The sequence below is a fragment of the Giraffa tippelskirchi genome, chromosome 3 (genome assembly GCF_054371585.1).
Source record: "Giraffa tippelskirchi isolate mGirTip1 chromosome 3, T2T-mGirTip1v1.2.pri, whole genome shotgun sequence".
Classification (NCBI taxonomy): domain Eukaryota; kingdom Metazoa; phylum Chordata; class Mammalia; order Artiodactyla; family Giraffidae; genus Giraffa; species Giraffa tippelskirchi.
The window spans coordinates 88724810-88746932 of record NC_137277.1 but is presented as its reverse complement, the minus strand read 5'-3'; the positions used below and the strand labels follow the sequence as shown (position 1 = coordinate 88746932).

The window sequence follows — 22123 nt, the reverse complement described above, 5'->3', positions numbered from 1 at the left end:
TTTTTAAGGAATCTCCACACTGTTCTCCATAGTAGCTGTACTAGTTTGCATTCCCACCAACAGTGTAAGAGGGTTCCCTTTTCTCCACACCCTCTCCAGCATTTATTGCTTGTAGACTTTTGGATAGCAGCCATTCTGACTGGTGTGAAATGGTACCTCATTGTGGTTTTGATTTGCATTTCTCTAATAATGAGTGATGTTGAGCATCTTTTCATGTGTTTGTTAGCCATCTGTATGTCTCAGACCATATTCTGAGAAACACACTGGGCCTCTGGTGTTTCTTTCATCCTGGTCTCCTTCCTCCCTTAAGCTAGCTACACTGTTGTTATTGTTGTTCAATTGCTAAGTCATGTCCGATTCTTTGCGACCCCACGGACTCCAGCATGCCAGGCTTCTCTGTCCTTAACCATCTCCCAGAGTTTGTTCAAGCTCGTGTCCATTGAGTCGGTGATGCTATCTAGCCATCTCATCCTCTGTCATCCCTTTTTCCTCCTGTCTTCAATCTTTCCCAGCATCAAAGTCTTTTTCCAATGAGTCGGCTGCTTGCATCAGGTGGTTGGAGCTTCAGCTTCAGCATCAGTCCTTCCAGTGAATATTCAGGACTGATTTCCTTTCAGTTCAGTTCAGTCGCTCAGTCGTGTCCGACTCTTTCTGACCCCATGAGCTGCAGCACGCCAGGCCTCCCTGTCCAGCAACAACTCCAAGAGCCCACCCAAACTCATGTCCGTTGAATCGGTGATGCCATCCAACCATCTCATCCTCTGTCGTCCCCTTCTCCTCCTGCCCTCAATCTTTCCCAGCATCAGGTCTTTTCCAATGAGTCAGCTCTTCACATCAGGTGGCCAAAGTATTGGAGTTTCAGCTTCAACATCAGATCTTCCAATGAACACCCAGGACTGATCTCCTTTAGGATGGACTGGTTGGATCTCCTTGCAGTCCAAGGGACTCTAGGACTGATTTGATCTCCTCGAAGTCCAAAGGACTCTCAAGAGTCTTCTCCAGCACCACAGTTCAAAGGCATCAATTCTTCCACGCTCAACCTTCTTTATGGTCCAACTCTCACATCCATACATGACTACTGGAAAAACCATAGCTTTGACTAGATGGACCTTTGTTGGCAAAGTGATGTCTCTGCTTTTTAACACGCTGTCTAGGTTTGTTATAGCTTTTCTTCCAAGGAGCAACTGTCTTAATTCCATGGCTGCAGTCACCATCCACAGTGATTTTGGAGCCCAATAAAATGGTCTGTCACTGTTTCCATTGTTTCTCCAACTATCTGCCTTGAAGCAATGGGCTACACTGTAAATTCCATGAAAGTTATGGACCATCTTTCACTACATCATTACCAGTGCCAATGCCTAAGCAGGCACTCAATAAAGTCTTGCAAATGAATGAATAAATGAAAATATTTGATATTAGGTTTTGTTGGAACAAGAAAATGAACTTTCTGGTGTAGCATTATAGACACCTTTAAGTGATTGGACTGGCTGCCACCAGAAGAAAGACTGGAAGCTGCTCCTTCCAGCTACTCTATTCTAAATACTGTTACCTGAATCCTTGGCCCTGGCTGATTTGAGTTTTTCTCAAAGCTCCAAGTTAACCCACACTGTACAAATTAGTCCCCAGGGCTCCAGAGTACTCTCCTAAGGGTGGGATGGAGTTCGTGGGAAAGTAGCCCCTACTTCTGGAATTTTGAAGGTAACCTCAAAATGAACCCCAGACCTTCAGCTTTGTTGCATTCTCTCCAACATCCACCCCAAATTCCACTCCACAATTAGGTCCTGGGCTGGGGAGAGCTACTGAAGGAGGGAGAAAGTTCCCCAATCCCTATATCTGGTTCTAATTCAGGGCTTAGAGAGTTTGTCTAGAGAGAAAACTCTCGGGAGTGTCTGTGTTGGGGGGTGGGGCTAGGGAGACAGGTCTAAGGAAAGGAAAAAGCTAGTGGCCCGGGCGGTCTCCTCGGAGAAGCCTTCCCACCTGCTGCAGGGGGAGCCTCCGGTAGGAGTGCAGCCGCGCGCCCGCCGCCCCTGCCCGCAGCGCGGCCCCGCCACACGTGAGTTCCCGCGAGTGGCCCCGCGCCCCAGCCGCGTGGGGGGCTGTTCGGTTGGAGGCGGGGAGCAGCCGGGGCACCAAAATAGGAGCCGCTTGTGGGCTGGAGCTGCACTAGCAGGCAGCCTCCGCCGCGCCTCTTCCAAAGATGGTCAGAGGGTCCGGAGGCGCCCCCGCCCCCGCTCGCCGCTAGCCCGCAGGTCCGCACCGCGTCCCGGAGCCACTGCCGGAGGTAGGTGCGGAACGGACCCGCCGCCCGAGGCCAGCCGGCGGGGAGCGAGCGGGGCCGGACGCGGGGAGCGAGGCCACGCCGCCTTCCAAGCCCGCCTGCGGCAGAGGCGCGGAGACAATGGCCGCGCGGGCGGCGGGCCGGGCCGAGCGCGGGGCCGTCCGCGACGCCCTCCCCACACCTGTGCCGCGTCCCGGGACAGAGGGACGCGGCACCCGGCCCAGTGGACGGCACGCGGCGCCCTCGAAGCGAGTCCCCTTGCCGGCCCCCGGGCGGGCGGTCCCTGAGAGGGAACGCCGGCTCCGGGCCCAGGCGCGCGGCGCGCGGAAACCCCTGCGGCAGTCCGCGGAGGTGGCGCGGGGATAGAGGGGCCGCCGTCCGGCCGCTTTGCTTTCTGTCCTTCCTTGAGCAGAAAGGCACCAGGGTTTCCCTTTTCCGAGACTTCTTCTAATCAGTTATATTTTTATCATCCCTTTCCTGGCATCTCGATGCTACTTGAAAGGAAGACGGAGCTCGGGAAAAAGGTTGAATTGAGGCCGAGCCGAGACGGCCAAGGTTCAGCCTCGAGTGAGGTGACCTCTTGGACGCTTGGATTGTCAAATGTGAGATCTCTAGGACCGCTAGCTCGGGCAGATTGAAGAGATTGGGTGAATGGGGTAGCAACTCACCATCTCTTCTTGAGAGGACCACTGAACAATCCGGGGGCCTCATATCAGACTATGAGCTCACCCTGAAATTAAATTGACCATCATATAAATTATGAAATAGTCTATCCATGTTTTGAATTTGTGACTTAGACTGCTAAACTTAGGCTATCTAGTTTTGTATATTCGATGCTAATCAGTCATTGTAATGACAGGAATATTGGGCACTGATTATCTGGGATAATATGCAAAATTGAAAACACGTTTGTTTCATGTTTATTGCAGCCATGGCTCTAAAAGGACAAGAGGATTATATTTACCTTTTCAAGGATACCACGCATCCAGTGGATTTTCTGGATGCATTCAGAACATTTTACTTGGATGGATTATTTACTGATATTACGCTTCAGTGTCCTTCAGGCATAATCTTCCGTTGTCACCGAGCTGTTTTAGCTGCTTGCAGCAATTATTTTAAGGCAATGTTCACCGCTGACATGAAAGAAAAATTTAAAAATAAAATAAAGATCTCTGGCATCCACCATGATATCTTGGAAGGGCTTGTAAATTATGCGTACACTTCCCAAATTGAGATAACTAAAAGAAATGTTCAAAGCCTGCTTGAAGCAGCCGATCTGCTACAGTTCCTTTCAGTGAAGAAAGCATGTGAGCAGTTTTTGGTAAGGCACTTGGATATTGATAATTGTATTGGAATGCACTCCTTTGCAGAATTTCATGTGTGTCCGGAACTAGAGAAGGAATCTCGAAGAATTCTGTGCTCAAGGTTTAAGGAAGTATGGCAACAAGAAGAATTTCTGGAAATCAGCCTTGAAAAGTTTCTCTTTATTTTGTCCAGAAAGAATCTCAGTGTTTGGAAAGAAGAAGCCGTCATAGAGCCAGTTATTAAGTGGACTGCTCATGATGTAGAAAATCGAATTGAATGCCTATATAATCTATTAAGCTATATCAACATAGATATAGATCCAGTGTATTTAAAAACAGCTTTAGGCCTTCAAAGAAGCTGCCTATTAACTGAAAATAAAATTCGATCTCTAATATACAATGCTTTGAATCCCATGCATAAAGAGATTTCTCAGCGATCCACAGCCACAATGTATATCATTGGAGGCTATTACTGGCACCCTTTATCAGAGGTACACATATGGGATCCTCTGACAAATGTTTGGATCCAAGGGGCAGAAATACCAGATTACACTAGGGAGAGCTATGGTGTTACATGTTTGGGACCCAATATTTATGTAACCGGGGGTTACAGAACTGATAACATTGAAGCTCTTGATACAGTGTGGATCTATAACAGTGAAGGTGATGAATGGACAGAAGGTTTGCCAATGCTCAACGCCAGGTATTACCACTGTGCAGTCACCTTGGGTGGCTGTGTCTATGCTTTAGGTGGTTACAGAAAGGGGGCTCCAGCAGAAGAGGCTGAGTTTTATGATCCATTGAAAGAGAAGTGGATTCCTATTGCAAACATGATTAAAGGTAAGTGCAGACTGTGTTTATTCTGTATTTTTTAGGTGTTTGAGATTAGACAAAGGGTCTCTCACAGATAACGTTATAAAAAATTTATCACTTTGGAATGCTACCTTGATGCTATAGTTGGATTATTCAAATCAAATAATGCTACCTAGAATGTTCTAAGTAAAAATATAACATAGCAGTCCTCAATTTGACTGAGAGTTATTTGCATGCTACCCAGGCTGGAAAAGAAATGTTATTTATATAAGAAAACAGTCTAATTCATTCTACCTACTCTAGAGCCTGTTTTGAATCTACATCTTGCTTTCAGTCAAGAATTTATATTTAAATCAAAGGCTAAATGAAGAGAAAAAGCTGGGTAGTTTTATTCATGTTTAATTTTTTTTTTTTTTTGCTTGCTCTTGAAATCCAAGCTTTTTGAGTCTTGCTTTTAAATATTCACTTTTTTTTTTTCATCGTCTGATCTGTCTTTTAAAAGGTCTTTCATTAAAACCTTGAAAGGTTTGGTCCCTGTAGGGTGTAACAAATTACATTCTTTCAAAAACTAGAGGACACATAGCCTCTGCTCTTTGTGATTCCAGTCATATCTTAGAGGGTAAAGGAGAGGGGCAGATCCCGTTTCCTGCACGCGGCCCACACAGCCATGCACACAATTGGATCTCAGTATTTGTCTGATAGACACTGTATTTTCTGCTGTGTTTGGTACTAGATTAGCCTTGTTGTTGTTCCCTCCTACTGGAAGAAAAGTTAAGTTGTAATCTCATTTATTTCATTACATATATTCATTGGTGCTGGGGAGTTGCACACAAACCCGGTAAGTTGTTACTAAATTTGAGTCATTTTATCCCAGATGTTTCTTCCCAGGCCTTTCTGTTTCTTTTTTAATGCTAGGGAGGGTGTGGGAATCTGACCTGGTCTGGGAATCTGACCTGGTGTGATCCTTGGATGAGAACAGGAAGCCTGAGACGTAAAATGGTCTTGTGACCAGGCACACTGCTTCTGGGGCCAAGCTGCCTGGGTCTGAATCTTGACCTCTCACTTACTTGCTGGTGAGCTTAGGCAAATGTTTTAATCTCCCTGTGCCCCAGTTTTGCCATCTGTACAATGGGGGTGACAACATTACATAGTTTAGGGTTTGAGAGGATTAATTGAATTTATGCATGTGAATCACTTAGAACAGTGACAGGCATAGAGTAAGCACTCAGTAAGTGTTAGGCATTATGGTCATGAACACTTTAAAATGTTTATTTGGCTGTGCTGGGTCTTAGTTGTGGCAGGTGGAATCTTGCAGCATTGGGATCTAGTTCCCTGACCACGGATTGAACCTGTGTCCCTGCACTGGGAACGCAGAGTCTTAACCACTGGACCACTAGGGGAGTCCTGGTCATGACCATCCTTATAGATAAGGACGTGTGAGCTTTGATAGGGCAGAAATATCTTTCATATTCAATTACAACCTGTCTCCTGCATGCCCAAAGTTTCCACAGTAGTTGGCAGGACGGGAGAAGTGGCTTCAAGCTCAGTGCTGTTGCTGGTCTGGTTTTCACTCTGCCTGAGCTTGACTCCCCCATTTACTGAATTCCCCTCCCTAGTTCAGTTCAGTTCAGTCACTCAGTCGTGTCCTACTCTTTGTGACCCCATGAATCGCAGCACACCAGGCCTCCCTGTCCATCACCAACTTCATGGGAAATAGATGGGGAAACAGTGGAAACAGTGTCAGACTTTATTTTTTGGGGCTCCAAAATCACTGCTGATGGTGATTGCAGCCATGAAATTAAAAGACTGCTTACCCCTCCCTAGAGTGGCTCTAAATATCCTAACTCCTTTCCTATGAAAGAAACAAAGTTCAAATATTTTAGCAGCTGTTGTAAACCTGGCTATATTTCTGCCACTGCTTCTTAATGATAAGATCACAGTTTCAGTGGTTTTGTAGTTTAGAGTATATTTCTTTGAGGGTTGAAATGTATTACTTTATGAAATGTTGTTAAATCGTATTTGAAACAATGTTTCTGGAAAGAAAAATGCAGCAAGGGTGTCTACACTGTAAAGAAAGCTGCAAGTGTTCTCACCTTAGCCTTGAGTGGAATGGAAGACCCTCTTATACTAAAGTCCTCTTCTACCTCCTAGCTGGGTCTGAAATTCCAGAGTTTTGTATTTTTTAACTTAAATTTTGATTCTTGATTATATCTGACCATTCCAGGGAAGGGTAACACTTTTGTCAGTTATGTGCACTTTTCGCAAGTGCTGGTTCTGATGGGTGGACTCATGCTGAACTTTAAGTTTCCCATTTGTGTCTAGAAAGAATAACACTATGTTCCCCAATTTGTTTTATTTTGTAGTCATGAAGTGAACTAGCAGCTTTCCCTGGTAATGAGCACGGAAATTGGGCAGAGTCAAATTTCAAATTAATTTCCTTTTTTGGTTTAGGGATATACAGAGAAGAAATAAATACTTGACTGTTTAGGACTTCCTGGCAGTCCAGTGATTAAGACTCCAAGCTTCCAGTGCACGGGAGGCGGGTTCAGTACCTGGTGGGGGAACTAAGATCACATGTGGGACTCGGTACAGCCAAAAGGATACATTAAAAACAAATACTTGGCTGTTTAGAAAATCCTTAACTTTTTTCTCTTTCATCATAAATGCACTGCTTACAAACTCACTTTTGTTTTGGAGTAGAAATGCACAGGGAGATTGAACTGCACCTTGCACAGAATGGGCTAAGTAAAATGCTGCTTAAAAGACTAAGCTGACGTTTTCAGCTAGACTGAGCCTCTTCATCTTTCTTCCTTGGAGAAGGAAATGGCAACCCACTCCAGTACTCTTGCCTGGAAAATCCCATGGATGGAGGAGCCTGGTAGGCTGCAGTCTATGGGGTCGCAAAGAGTCGGACATGACTGAGCACTTTCTTTTCACTTTTTTCTTCCTCATGTCTTCTTCCTCTGATGAATCCATTTCCTCTTTATTTTTCTGTGGCATCGGTGTTTCCCAGTTTTCTGCGCTCAGGACCTCAGAATGAGTCTTGTCTTAGACGCAGTCAGTCTTTGAGGCCCATCTGTTTTTCTGTGTCTCTTACCTCGGTATCCTTCCCCCATACTCAAGGCCCAGTCTAAGTCAGACCCTCGGTATTTTGCACCTGGGCCAATACCTCTCTCTTTCTGACTCTTGCCCTTCTATTTCTGTAGTCCTTCCCTTCCTCTGTTTAAAATGTCCTGCTGAATTAATTCCATGTTTCTTAGTCAGGCATGAGGATCTTTTGCCGTGTGGCTTCAATTTACCACGTCAGCTTTAATTCCCACACGACAGCCCCAGGAGTGCCACCTGTCTGCTCAAGTGCTGGGAATCAATCTGGGCTACATGACATTGTCCAATGAGTCTTTGTGTTCCCCTTTCCCTCCGCTTTGGATGGCTTTCTCTTACCTCTACCTGCCAAAAGCTACCTACCAAGGCCCGGGTCAAATTCTGCCGTGATTCCCCTAGACAAAGCAATGTCTCCTTGCTCTGAACACTCACAGGAGTTCTCTACCCTGCATTCTAATTATTTATATTAATGTCTCACCCTCCCCTTTAAAAAAAAAAAACTGAGGGAGCCTTTAAAAAATTTTTTTTCTATCCTTCAGAACTCCTAGGACAATGCCTTGTATCTAACGTCCATATTAACAAAAGCAATAATAAACTTAGTCCAATATTCATTGCAAAGCCAAAAGACCAATCTGAAGATGTGATTTTAATTTAACACACAGGCGTAGGAAATGCTACTGCTTGTGTCTTACATGAAGTTATCTACGTCATTGGCGGCCACTGCGGATACAGAGGCAGCTGCACCTATGACAAGGTCCAGAGCTACAATTCAGATATCAATGAATGGAGCCTCATCACCTCCAGTCCACATCCAGGTAACAAATTACTGTCTCAAATAGTACATGTTGTGATGCCGCTTATCAGCATAAAAGATGGCTAAGAATATGCTGGAAGTAGACAGTGCTAAATTTATAGTAGACTACACTTGGGTGTAATTAAAAGGCCCCAAAAGGTCACATGTTCATCTAACAACAACCACAATTAACTTAGTCCAATTCAAGGACATCTACAGATACTTTCCCTGATGTCTTTACATGACAAATATTTTAAGGCTGTGTGGTTAAAAGTATTAGTTCTCTTTAAATTTTTTTTTTACAAAGATTCTTTTCTTCTGTTTCCTATTCCTTAGTTGTATGCCTTTTTCATTTACTACATGTGTTACAGAAAACAGATTTTTATGGACAGGTAAAAACACTAGTCTGTCAAATAGTTGGGAGGGATTCTGTTAATTCCTTTTAGGAGATTTTTTTTTTTTAAGAAGCATGTTCTTTCTGGGTTTCACTAGGTATGAAGCACTTACTCCTGTGATGTGCAGAGCTCTTGTTGGCCTTAATAGTCATCACAGGATCTTGTCTGCCCACAAAGAATGGCCTGCCTTCTGTGGTGTCCTTTGTTCTTTGGCTTGTCTCTTTGGGTAAGGCTCAGGGGGAAAGCATAAACTTGTTACAGTTATGCCATCTGGTTAAGATTTTTTTCATTAGGAAAGTTTCGTGTCACCATATCACTATACTACTTTGAATCATTTTCCATATGGCATCAGGCTGCTATGTCAGTCACTGGAGAGCATAATCAAAGTTCACAAGCTTGAACCATCTGAGAATAATAGTAATAGCTAACCTTCTTGAGCACTTTCCGTAGGTGGTCAAGTACTGCCTAAGCACTTGGCATGAAATATTACCTTAAATTCTAACTACAACCCTGTGAGTTGGTATTGTTTACCTCTGTTTTACATATTTGAAAATGGAGGCTTAGAAAGGATAAGTAGCTTTGCCAAGGTCACAGTTTGGAAGTGGTGGGTCAGGATTCAAAGTGAGGAAGTTTGAGTGCATTAACCTGTGGCATAACCAGTAAGTAGTCTGCCTCTCTGGAAGGGAGCAAGCTCTCCTACTTTTAACCAATGCAGCTAATTCCACCGTGCATCATATGTGTCATCTCCCAGTTCAGGGCGAGCACACCTGAATCTGGTGCTGTGTCTCCATGTACAATAGGACTTTCACAACAAAGAGACTTCAGCCATACGCTGTCCTGGCTCTTGAAGACATCATGGAGGTAGTCATCCATCTCCTAGTAGTTCAGATATATTATCCTAGAATCCCCACAACTTCCTGTTATAACTAATGAAATTATAGTAGAGAATAACAATAACAGTCATAATGAATACAGGCATGCCTTGTTTTTTTGTGCTTTGTAGATATTGCATTTTGTACACATTGAAAGTTTGTGGCAACCCTGCCTTGAAAATTCTGTCAGTGCCATTTTTCCAACAGCCTTTGCTCACTGTGTCCTGTCACATTTTGGTAATTCTTGCCAAAGAATGTTTTCAAACTTTTTATTAATTATTATATTTGTTATGGTGATCTTTGATCAGCAGTCTTTGATATTCTATTCTAATTGAATTGGCATTTTTAGCAATAAAATACTTAAAAATTAACATACATTTATCGTTTTTCTAGACATAAAACATTATGCTATTGCACACTTAATAGACTACAGTATAGTGTAACCATAACTTTTTATGCCCTGGGAAACCAAAAAATTTGTGTGGACCCTTTATTGTGATGCTCACTTTATTACTATGTTCTGACCGAACTTCAGTTTCTTCAAGGTATGCCTGTAATAGCTAAGATTAGATGCTTTACCCTCTGAGCCACCAGGGTAGCCCAAGTATGTGCCAGGCACTAACTTTTCCAGTACTTTCACATGTATTAATCCAGTGAAAGTGTTAATCACTGAGTCATGTCTGACTCTTTGCAAACCCATGGACTGTACCCCATCAAGCTCCTCTGTCCATGGGATTCTCCAGGCAAGAATACTGGAGTGGGTTGCCATGCCCTCTCCAGGGGATCTTCCCAACCCAGGGCTCAAACCCAGGTCTCCTGCATTGCAGGCAGATTCTTTACCATCTGAGCCACAGCAATCCTGTGAACTAGATACTACTACTGATTTATAGGTCACTGAGGCACACAGACAGTGAATAGGTTGCCCATGGTCAGCTAGCTAGGCTGTTGTGAGTTTCAGATCCAGGCAGCCTGGCTGGGAGCCCATGCTCTGAACAACTACACTGTTACTTCATTTGATCCTCATGTTAACCTTATAAGTTAGATATTATTCTGACTTACCTTTACAAAGAAGATCCAACATATAAAAAGTCAGATCAACAAATCAGAGGGCAGTTGTCTACATGAGAAGCTTAATTTATATTTCATAAAGGGATTCCTTTAAAAATAAATCTTCCATAACACACTTAAACTGGATATGGCTTGTTGACTGATGGAGAGCCACTCCAGGTAGCTTAGTAAGACTTAAGCCAAAGGATGTAAAGCCATGGCAAATTGAAAAATCAGTCAGAAATGAATATTAAATTACAGTATCAATCCCTGGGAACATAGAATTCCACATGGAGCATTTTGATTCATGTTGAACATAAAATGAGAAATGAAGATATCATATTATCACCTATGTTGTATATCTTCTGTTTGGCTCTCACAGTGTTCAACATATTTTTTAACTGGCTTGTTGTCAATATTTAAAATTCAGGAGATTTCAAATAAAAACCATTATTTCTGGCCTTTAGGAAAATTGCAAGATCTGTCAACCTTGGATCATATTCCTTCCTGGCAACAATCACTGGGGCCAGGCAGTGGCTGTTCCCTACAGATGAGGCTTCCATTTGACCACAATCTATTCCATGCTCATCACATCATAGACCTTGGGGGTGGGGGCTGCTGTTTTTATTACCCCTAGCCTGCTTCATTCCGCTAATCTGTTATCTCCTTGGCCCTGGGAAGCATTTGGATCTACATCCTCTGAATTATAGCAACTTATGCTTCCTATGGGGATTCCCAGGTGGCTCAGTGGTAGAGAATCTGCCTGCCAATGTAGGAGATGCAGTTCGATCCCTGGGTTGGGAAGATCTGCAGGAGAAGGAAATGGCAACCCACCCCAGTATTCTTGACTGGGAAATCTCATGGACAGAGGAGGACTATGGGGTAGCAAAAGAGTCAGACGTGACTTAGTAACTGAACAACAACAGCATGCTTCCTATACATTTTAGGAGCACCTTCTGAGGAATGTAAAATGCCAGTCATGAGTCTACCTTATAGATATGTAGCTTAGACTGCAACTAAATGACTATTATTATTTTTATAAGGTAATATAAATGTTATCTTTCTTCTTAATGCTTTTAAGGGTGATTGCTTTGTACAGTTGAAAGAGAGGGGAGTATAATTCCATCAAATTCAAGATAACATTTATTGAGACCTTACCTTGGGAAAGATACCATTCTATTGATAGTTATTACATGAGACATTAAAGATGATTAATTTTACTGCCACAGGAAGTCAGAATATAGTAGTAAATACACATACATAACAGGAACACAAGACAATCTTACAAGTAGTTGCTATTGAAAAATTGAGGGTAGAGAGAGTGTCAGTCTGATTAAGGGGAATCTGACAATCTTAGGAGGCTTCCAGGAGTAGGTTGTTATGATTTAGGCTTTCTGGCAGAAAGTTAGCCAATGAAGGAAGGCTGATGAGAAAATTCCAGGTTTACTCCAGTTCTTGGGAGTAGAAGTATGAGTGAGATGCAACAGGGAAGAATGAGAGACTGAATGACAAAGTTTATTTGAAAATCATGTCATGGAGGGCTTTGAATGGCCTCCATAAATTTTAAAAATAGAGAACTACCAGAGTCTTCAGAGCAAGAGAATGCTGCATTGTCAGTCTTAGTTTTAAGAAAAGAGTTCCTTTGAGAGTAGACTGGGAGAAAGATGGCAGGGAGGCCTACTAAAGCTATAATATGCCAGGTGAGAAATACCGAAAGCCTGAAGTGGTAGGTGTAGAAAACAGGCAGGTGTGAGGAATAGTATAGATTCACTATTGATTGAATGGTAGTGATTGGACATTGGAGATAAGGGCAAGACTCTCTGGCTCACTGACTGGCAGCATTGAAGTAGCAACCAATGGGAGGGGAGAAGAGGAGGGATGACAAGCTCAGTTTTGAGTGAAATGTCAAGAACTAGTTACTCAGACAGTGAAGAATCTGCCTGCAATTCAGGAGATCAGGGTTCAATCCCTGGGTTGGGAAGATCCCCTGGAGAAGGGAATGACAACCCGCTCCAGTACTCTTGCCTGGAGAATTCCATGGACAGAGGAGCCTGCTGGGCTAGAGTCCATGAGGTTGCAAAGAGCTGGGCATGTCTGGACAACTAACACAACTTAGAAGAGCTGTCTAGAAAGCAGTGGTAAGTGTGGTTCTGCAGCTCAGGAGGAAGAATGTGGGTAAATACAGAGACCTGGGCATTGTTTGCTTAGAGATGATGGCCAGGTGTGGAGGTGAATAAGATGCCTTGGGAAGTTGGGACTAACAACACATAAATGAGCAGAATCTTGGGAAACAGCATTAGTTAAAGGATGAGCTGAGAAAGAAAGAAGAATGTGTGAAGAACCTGGGAGAAGCAGAAATCCGTGGAGAGCTGTGTCCAGTGGGGAGAATGTTCTCTCTTGGCTCTGCCATTTATTTACTTGTCTAATCTTGGGCAGCAGCTTAAGCTCTTGGGTCTTACTTTCCAGCAAAATGAGGAAGTTAGATTAGATAAGCTTTACAGTTCTTTTCAGTTAGAAAAAAAATCTTAAGTAAAATTTTTAAAGCATTTTTTTAAAAAGTGGATATTGAATACCTGCAAATATTATGGTTGTTTCTGAATGCCTGCATGGCTTTGTTATGATCACTCTTGTAAAACTGAATATGGACTGCCATGTTTTTATAGTGAACATTTGTGTGTAAACTCTGAGCTATTTTTATACTGGGTTTGAAATTGCTCATTCATTCATTTGTCCAACAGATATTTGCTGAGTGCTTCCTATTGCTGTGTACAGTGCTAGGAGCGCGATAAACAACATACAGTACCTTAGCCTTAGTAGCTTCATAGGGTGACCAATAAGAAAAAAGTCAGTTACAGCTGAGGAAGTTTCCACCAACTATAACAGAACATTATGTTGCTTTTGGGTAATGGGGAAAAAATACCAGGAGTCACTTTATTTTTATACTTTTTAAAAACTGAGGTGTAGTTTATGTACAATATAAGTTCTAGATGTACAACATAGTGATTTACAATTAAAAATTTTTTATACTCTATAGTTATTATAAAATATTGGCTATATTCCCTGTGTTTTACAATATATCCTTCTAGTCTATTTATTTTATACATAATAGTTTGTACTTTCTTAATCTCCTACCCCTATCTTGCTCCTCCCCCATTCCCTTTCCCTACTGGTAACCACTAGTTTGTTCTCTAGATCTATGAGTCTAGTTCTTTTTTGTTGTATTCACTAGCTTGTTTTATATTTTAGATTCCACATATAAGTGATTCATGCAATATTTGTCTTTCTCTGTCAGCCCTGTTTCACTTAGCATAATCTTCTCCATGTGTGCTAAGATGCTTCAGTCCTGTGTGACTCTTTGAGACCCTATGGACCATAGCCCACCAGGCTCCTCTGTCCATGGGATTCTCCAGGCAAGAATACTGGTGTGAGTTGCCATACCCCCCTCTAGGGGATCTTCCCAACCCAGGGATCAAACCTGCATCTCTTATGTCTACCTGCATTGGCAGAGTTCTTTACCATTAGTGCCATCTGGGAAGCCCTAATACTTTCCAAATCCATCCATTGTTGCCAATGGCAAAATTTCATTCTTTTTTATTGTGGAGTAGTATTCCTTTATATATATATATGTATATACACACCATATCTTTTTTATCTGTTCATCCATTGTGTTTTTTGCTAAAAAAATGTTTATTTGTTCATTTTTATTGAAGTTTAATTGATTTACAATATTGTGTTAGTTTCAGGTATACAGCAAAGTGAACCAGTTATATATATGTATATCTCCACTCTCTTTTAGATTCTTTCCCCATATAGACCATTTACAGAGTATTGAGTAGAGTTCCCTGTGCTATACAATAAGTCAATATTGTTCACCTGTTTTATATTTGGTAGTATGTATATGTTAATCCCCAAACTCCTATATCTCCCCACCACACTACCCACTTTGGTAACCATAGTGTGTTTTCTATGTCTGTGAGTCTATTCCTGTTTTGTAAATAAGTTCATTTGTATCATTTTTTTAGATTCTACATGTAAGTGATATCACATGGTATTTGTCTTTGTCTACTTTCCTTCACTTAATATGATTATCTCTGTATCTATCTATGTTGCATTATTTTATTCCTTTTTATGGCTGAGTAATATTCTACTGTATAAATATATCACATCTTTATCCATTCATGTCTCGATAGACATTAAGTTGCTTCTATGTCTTGGCTATTATAAATAGTGCTACAATGAACATTGGGGTAGATGTATCTTTTCAAATCATGGTTTTCTCAGATGTATGCTTAGGAATGGGATTCCTGGAAGATATGGTAGTTCTATGATTAGTTTTTTAAGGACTCTCCATACTGTTCTCCCTAGTGGCTATACCAATTTGCATTCCCACCAACAATATAGGAAGGTTCTATTTTTTCCACGTCTTCGTCACCATTTATTGTTTGTAGATTTTTTTGATGATAGCTATTCTGACCAGTGTGAGATAATATGCATTATGGTTTTGATTTGTATTTCTCTAATAATTGGTGATAATGAACATCTTTTCATATGCTTTGTAGCCATATGTCTTCTTTGGAGAAATGTCTGTTTAGATCTTCTGCCCATTTTTTGATTGGGTTGTTTGTTCGTTTGATATTGAGTCACATGAGCTCTTTGTGTATTTTGGAGATTAATCTTTTGTCAGTTGCTTCCTTTGCATATACTTTCTCTCATTCTGAGTGTTGTCTTTTCATTTTGTTTGTGCTTCCTTTGCTGTACAAAAGCTTTTAAGTTTAATTAGGTCCCATTTGTTTATTTTTGTTTTTATTTTCATTACTCTTAAGTGTTTGCAAAGAGTCGGTCATGATTGAGTGACTGAACTGAACTCTAAGTGGTGGATTGAAAAAGATCTTCATGCAATTTATGTTAAGGAGTGTTCTGCTTATGTTTTAAGAGTTTTATAGTAAATAGCCTTACATTTAAGTCTTTAATGTATTTTGAGTTTATTTTTGTATATGGTGTGAGGCAATGTTCTGATTTCATTCTTTTCCATGTAGCTGTCCAGTTTTCCCAGCACACCACTTACTGAAGAGACTTTTTTTTCTCCACTGTATATTCTTGCCTCTTTTGTTGTAGAATAATTGATTGTCAGGATACAGGATTAACATACAGAAATCTATTGCATTTCTATACACTAACAATGAAAGAGAAATTAAATAAACAATCTCATTTACCATTGCATCAAAAAATAAAATAGCTGGGAATAAACCTGCCTAAGGAGGTAAAGACCTGTGCTAAGAAAACTAAAGCACTGATGAAAGCAATTGAAGATGATGCAAACAGATGGAAAGATATACTGTGTTCATGGATTGGAAGAATTAATATTGTTAAAATGACCACATTAGCCTGAGGCAATCTACAGATTCAGTGCAATCCCTACCAAAACACCAAGGGTATTTTTCATAGAACTAGAACAAATAATTTTAAAATTTGCATGGAAAGACAGAAGACCCTGAATAGCCAAAACACTCTTGAAAAAGAACAGAGTTGGAGGAATCAGTGACTTCAGTCTATACCACAAAACTGCATTAATCAAAAGAGTACAGTATTGGCACAAAAACAGATACATACATCAATGAATAAGAATAGAGAGCCCAGGAGTCACTTTATTTTGGACATTTTTGTTGCTATGGAAAGACTGAGATTCTTCTTTAACATGAGTCATAAAATGATTTTTTTGGTAAGATTTGAATAATTTAAAAATAGCCTACTAAGCTCACTGTTGAATCATTATACCAACTGATAAAATTTTTGTATCATCATTAATTTTCACAGTAACCATTTAACAGAATGACTCATAATGTATATAAATAATATGTCACAAGTACTCAAAAAACAATGAAATCCTATAAAAATTCTACATTTATTTAACTGAAAAGGAATAAATGGGTTTTCAGAGGTGGGAGAATTCTTGGATGTCAGAAACTGGAGAACATCAGTATGTGGACTCAAAGCAGAAATACCAATCTTCTCAGACTTTTCCTTATGCTTTGAAGCCTAAATAGCAACAGCTTTACTGATAAGAACCTGTCTTCCCTACTTACAGGGGAAATCAAAGAATGACTGTGCATTCTTTCTTTCTAAAGAAGGCCTTATGAAGTATTGGGAGTGTGTATTTGGGCACAGAGGGTACAAGGTACAATTTATTCATTGATCCAACAAGCGTTTACTGAGTCCTTACAAGGTGCCAGACATTTGCCATCCTCCAAATAGGATGGAGCATTGGGCAGGACACAGTTCCTGCACTGCTGGAAGGAAGAGAGAGACTGTAAACAGGAACCACATCAGATCGTGAGACGCGCTACAGAGAGAGTTAAAGTAGGGCGATGAGGCAGAGACAGCTGACTGGTTCCTGCAGGTTGGATGATAGGAGAAGGCCCTGTGAGGAGATGACAGTAAGATGAGAACTGAATGACGAGAAGCAGGCAGCTATGCAAAGACCTGGGAAAAGAAAAGACTTCCAGACAGAAGGAACAGCTCAGCAATGGAAAGCTAACTCTTCATTTGTTTGCCATAATATTCATCCCACTGACAACTCTGCTCTTCCTTCAGGTCTGTGGTTGATATTCCATAGATGAACTCACAGGCTGGGAGTGATGTGAGCACTAAGACCTGGGATGTTAGAAGAAACAGGGCTGGGACTAGCGTCAGGCAAGTGAGACACCTGAGGAAGAAAACTGAAGGAGTCACTTGGAGAGGAAACACCTCGTCATGTTTTATGCTCTAGGCACATCACTTGCCTCATCCTAGTCACAGCCCTGGGAAGAAGGGAGAGGAAGTGAAGTTGCTAGAGGTCCCAGTGCCTTGAACAGCCAGCAGGTTTGGATATGGAGGGGGAGATAAAATGGAAGAAATTAAAACAGCCTGGAAGGCTGAGCCCCAAGAGGTGGACTGCCAGCTCCGGGACACAGACCTCACACAGCAGCCCCCTCTGCCTTTGAGCACCTTCCACAGCTTCTAAAGATCACAGACTGTAGTTCCCCCAGTAAACTGGCTTGTGTTTCTCTAACTTCTTGTGTCCTTAACTTAACCAGCAGTATGAGAGAGGCAAGCATCTGTGGCAGCACATACCAGTTCAGGGCTAGCTGCTAAGACCCGAAGGATCCTATACCAGTTACCTAGGACATGTTCATGGCAGAGGGACTCTGCTGCTACACCTTTTACACACAGGCGTAGAGAAAAGGTGCCTGTCGTGCTGGGAAGTTCCCAGAAGGGTAGTGGTCTGAGAATGAGTTCTTCGCAGCACCCTGAGAAGCCAGCTTAAGGATAATCTGAAAGACAGTGGCAGGAACTAGTCATTTGAACCTCATGATTAGGAGTGGATTTTAAGGGTCCATGTTGCAGTAGTCTGTGCTGGAATCAAAATGTCACAACTACTCTATTTTTGTATGCCAAATTGTAAAGCATTATTACATCACTGCCCTAAGGTATCTCTTCTGTTTGTTTACCCTAATAAAAATGTGCTTTTTTTTCTTTTTAATAGAATATGGATTGTGTTCAGTTCCATTTGAAAATAAGCTCTATCTAGTTGGTGGACAAACTACAATCACAGAATGCTATGACCCTGAACAGAATGAATGGAGAGAGATCGCTCCCATGATGGAAAGGAGGATGGAGTGTGGTGCCGTCATCATGAATGGATGCATTTATGTCACTGGGGGCTATTCCTACTCAAAGGGGACATATCTTCAGAGCATTGAGAAATACGATCCAGATCTTAATAAGTGGGAAATTGTGGGTAATCTTCCAAGTGCCATGAGGTCCCATGGGTGTGTTTGTGTGTATAATGTCTGATCAAGTCCAAAGAAATGACCAAGTAATCACTGTTTCATGGTGTAGTAAAAAAAGAAGGTAGGGTTTGGAGTCTCTTACTTGTTATTGTGGCCTGGCACATAATAGGTAAATTCTTATTCCTAACCCATACTCTACACCTCAACTCAGTGATTAATGGTCAAGAAAAATCTTTTGTATATTTACAGTTGAATAAATCAGTGGAGTCAACACCTATAATCTTTGCTCATCAAAGGTGATTTGGAATGCTGGACACTTGGTAAAAGGTGAAATGCCTTTGTAGTGAATTTTTTCTCCTGGTAGCAGCAACACTGGGTGTAGGTCAAAATCATTCTGTGGAATGAGATGTCTCTTATGACCCTGTAATGTAATAGTGTACATTGTTTCCACTTAGCTAGCAAGGAATTTGAAATATAAGGAGGGAATATTCTCTACCTCTACAAAATCAACACTTAAGCTTTTTTTTCACCTTTAGAGTTATTTAGAATGGACTTAAGTTTAGTGTTTTTCCTTCGTAGTGTGTATTATTTATTATTGTTATGATTATTTACTGACAACAGAGATATATAAGATACCGTGTAGAAGATTATTACTGTTCACAGAGTTTACAAACTGAAAGAATGGAAAATCTGAAAAACTGCAGAGATAGTAGTTGAATATTTGCTGATCCTAAGAACTATTTTTAATTTTCAGCTTTGATGTAAATTGCTAGTTTAGGTATCTTTAAGCATGTTAGAAAATCCTCTTTGTTCATAAGTATAGATATGTGTCTGCATATGAAATTGAACTTTGAGCTGGAAAGCATGTAGAACATTGTAATATAGTAGGAAATATATTGATGAAAATAAATTTGAATTCATTTTCCACTAACTAGATTTTGTGAATTGGATTGAGTCACTTAACCCACTGTCAGTTAGAGCTTCCCTTCCCATGTACACTGGTACCTTGGGTGACAGAGGTGCCTAGACATGGATCCCACATCTCTTGAAGTTGCCTAAGGTGGTCTGGGTGGCTGCAGCTTCTGGGCTAGAAACATCTTTGTCCATTTCCTCCATCGTACCTACCATATCACTTTCCAAGTGTGCCATAACTTGAGAAAAGTTTGGAAGCATCTAAACTTAGTAAAATCTGTTAGATCATCTACCCACACTCGTCATTTTCTAAGAGGCAATAATTATTTTTGACCTTAAATATGTAAGTGTAAAACTACCTAATTCTTCTGACATATTTTTAAATTTTAGAAGGAACCTGTTTAATGCATTCATTTCAAAAGGCATTTTAAATAGATATAACCCTTTGGGAATAAATATGGTACTACATAGAAAGGGCCATAATAATGACCATATCTTTTCCTCATAAATTTGACTCCTTGATATTGTAACCTAAAGCATAACAAACAGAAAGATAAATGCATGAGGTTGCTTATGTCTGCATTATTTTCAATAACAAAAAAATTGGAAATAATCTGAATGTCAAAGAAGAAAGTAGGTTAATAAAAAGAGTGAAATCTTATACTGCCATTAAAATAATTGTTCGGAATACTGTGTAGAAACGTGGACATGTCTGTGACATGATAAGTAAAGTAAGCACAATATAAAATGATATGCACACTATCATTATGACTATAAAATCTTCATGCATGTGGAAAGTAATATGCAGAACTGAAATTCACTGTGTTAGTATAGGGGATATGGAATGATTTTTAAATTATTTAAATACTTTTCTTTAATACTACTCTGTATTTTCAATAAAAATAAATCACTGTATATATGGTAAAGCTGCTTGAATTGGGGCCAGTTGAATTGAAGAACAATTAAGCTTCTGAATTAATGCAACAACTGAACTATAGACTATTTCATCCTGTAACTGAATTATAGACTATTTAATTGCCTTTAAGAATATCTGCATTTAATGCTGAGCCAATAATTTTTTTTATCCAGTAGTACTTTAGAGATCTCTTTTATGAACAGATGAGAACAGTTAGAATTGTCTTCACCTCCTTTTCAGCTTATCCAGATCTTATAAAATCCTGACTCAAGCCTAGCCACTGGAAATTCTTTCCTAACTGTTTCAGCCACAGTACAACTCCCATTGTCACATTTAAAGAATTTAACATTTATATGTGCATATTATGTCTCTTGGCTAATTTTGAGATCATGAATCCCATCTTATTCTTAGTCTTCTCTAGGTCTAACATTTCATCTGTATATTCTGCTTACTTTTTTTCTGAAGGATGATGGTATCAATTTTATAGAAAAGTATCTGGAGGTGCATGAAGAATCTTGAAAAATAGTTTGTGATCTGAGATGTTTTATTTCCAGCTCCTGTTTTCTGCAAAATTTCTTTTGTTTTTTTGCTCTTGATATATGTACCAAGAAGGGATTAAGAAAGATAAACATTTCAGTTGGAATTGTTCCAAGTTCCAAATTGCTGTTGTGTGACTGAGAAATATTTTATTGTAATTAAATGTAAGCCACTGCTTTGGGGGGGCAAACACTATTTTACAAAATAATTAAAGTTGTGGAGATGATTTTAAGTATGAATTAAGAAGACTCTAAATATCAAAATTTTGAAAGTTGCTGTTTCTCACGAATCTTATTTTTAAACTGCAAGTGAAATAGGATCAAGATCTAGGATACTTGCTTAAGGGCATATTAACCTTTATTTTCACATGCATGAAAAATTTTTTAAGGTCTCTTAATCTGTAAGTTCCCCATCCAGCTCTTCTTTCTTTAACTCCTTGCAATTTATTTGTTGAAGAAGCTAAATCATTTATTCTGTTTTTCCAGAGTTGAGATTGTACTGATTGTGTTCCTATTGTGTTGTTTAGCATGTTCCTCTGTCCTCCATGTCTCCTGTAAGTTTGTAGTTAGATCTGGGAGCTTAATCAGATTCAGATTTCATTTTTCTTTTCTTTTTTTTTGGTCAAAACTGCTTCACAGGTGGTGATGTGTTCCTTCATCAAAAGACATAATTGTCTCTTTCAGATGTTAGCAGCCATAGATGCTCAATACCCAATCCTTAATTCATTAGGGATTGTAAAATGGTGATTTCCAGTGCTTTCTCTTCTTGGTGTATTTGTTGAAATACTTCTATAAAGAGAAACCTTCCTTCACTTACTAGTTGTTTACCTGGAGGTATAGTTTGTATGGGAAAGGTAAAAGAAATGGCTTGATTCCTAACTTTATGTACCAGTTTGCAAAATGAATAGTTGTTAGCATCCTTCAAAGGTGATTTATTAGATTTATTACTTTTTAAAATCATTATGAACTCATGGATTTAAATGTACTTAGCATCTTTCAGTCCATTGCAGTTACTCTTATTGATGCTTTACTCTTATTGATGATAAACATCATGAGCCAGTGAAAGGCTCTGCAGATTGCTTCCCAGTTCCTTTTGGCACAGCCCCAGTAGTTTTTGACGGTTCCTTTGCTATCTGGTGTGACGAGATTCTCCTGGCTCATCTTGAACATTTCCCACCTCAAACCTGTAATCAGCCATTTCTCCAAGCAGCCCTGATTTCTTGCAGTGAAAACTGGTATTTCAAGACCACAGTCTTGCTACTAGATTGTCCCATGTTTCTAGGCCTAGAATTAAAATGCATAATAATAAAAATACTAAATATAGGAGAGAGATAATTACAGTTAAAAATCTCTAAGGTCCCAGCATTGTCAGGCAGTGGTAAAAGC

The 22123-nt window shown here is 40.3% G+C and overlaps 2 protein-coding genes across 10 annotated transcripts in view; one reads left to right on the top strand and one right to left on the bottom strand.

Annotated features, from left to right (window-relative positions):
* Positions 1–22123, bottom strand: part of CFAP210 (cilia and flagella associated protein 210) — an 88361-nt gene that overhangs the window by 45947 nt on the left and 20291 nt on the right. Inside the window, exons 3-4 of one of the 4 annotated variants that reach the window (XM_081577919.1) lie at positions 3243–3411; positions 2947–3008 (exon numbers count right to left, since the gene is read on the bottom strand). The exons of 1 other annotated variant lie outside the window; for it this stretch is intronic. In XM_081577919.1, coding sequence (XP_081434045.1) covers positions 2947–2989 — 43 coding nt within the window. In that variant the 5' untranslated portion in view covers positions 2990–3008; positions 3243–3411. The remainder of the gene's footprint in view (positions 1–2946; positions 3009–3242; positions 3412–22123) is intronic. 2 more of the 4 variants (XM_081577922.1, XM_081577920.1) reach the window with 2 other exon arrangements.
* KLHL23 (kelch like family member 23) lies at positions 1962–19304 on the top strand. Of its 6 annotated transcripts, none has more exons than XR_014079022.1 (4): positions 1962–2281; positions 3208–4422; positions 8160–10384; positions 12556–12928. XR_014079022.1 is itself a non-coding variant. In XM_081577916.1 (4 exons), exons 2-4 carry the CDS (start codon positions 3210–3212, stop codon positions 18435–18437), a joined length of 1677 nt encoding a protein of 558 aa, XP_081434042.1. In that variant the 5' UTR covers positions 1962–2053; positions 3208–3209; the 3' UTR covers positions 18438–19304. The 6 variants fall into 6 exon arrangements, 3 of the variants coding, with proteins under 3 accessions (XP_081434042.1, XP_081434041.1, XP_081434040.1); XR_014079023.1 differs by lacking the exon at positions 12556–12928 and having other exon boundaries at positions 1962–2053; positions 8160–9746; positions 10173–10353; XM_081577916.1 differs by lacking the exon at positions 12556–12928 and adding an exon at positions 18127–19304 and having other exon boundaries at positions 1962–2053; positions 8160–8312.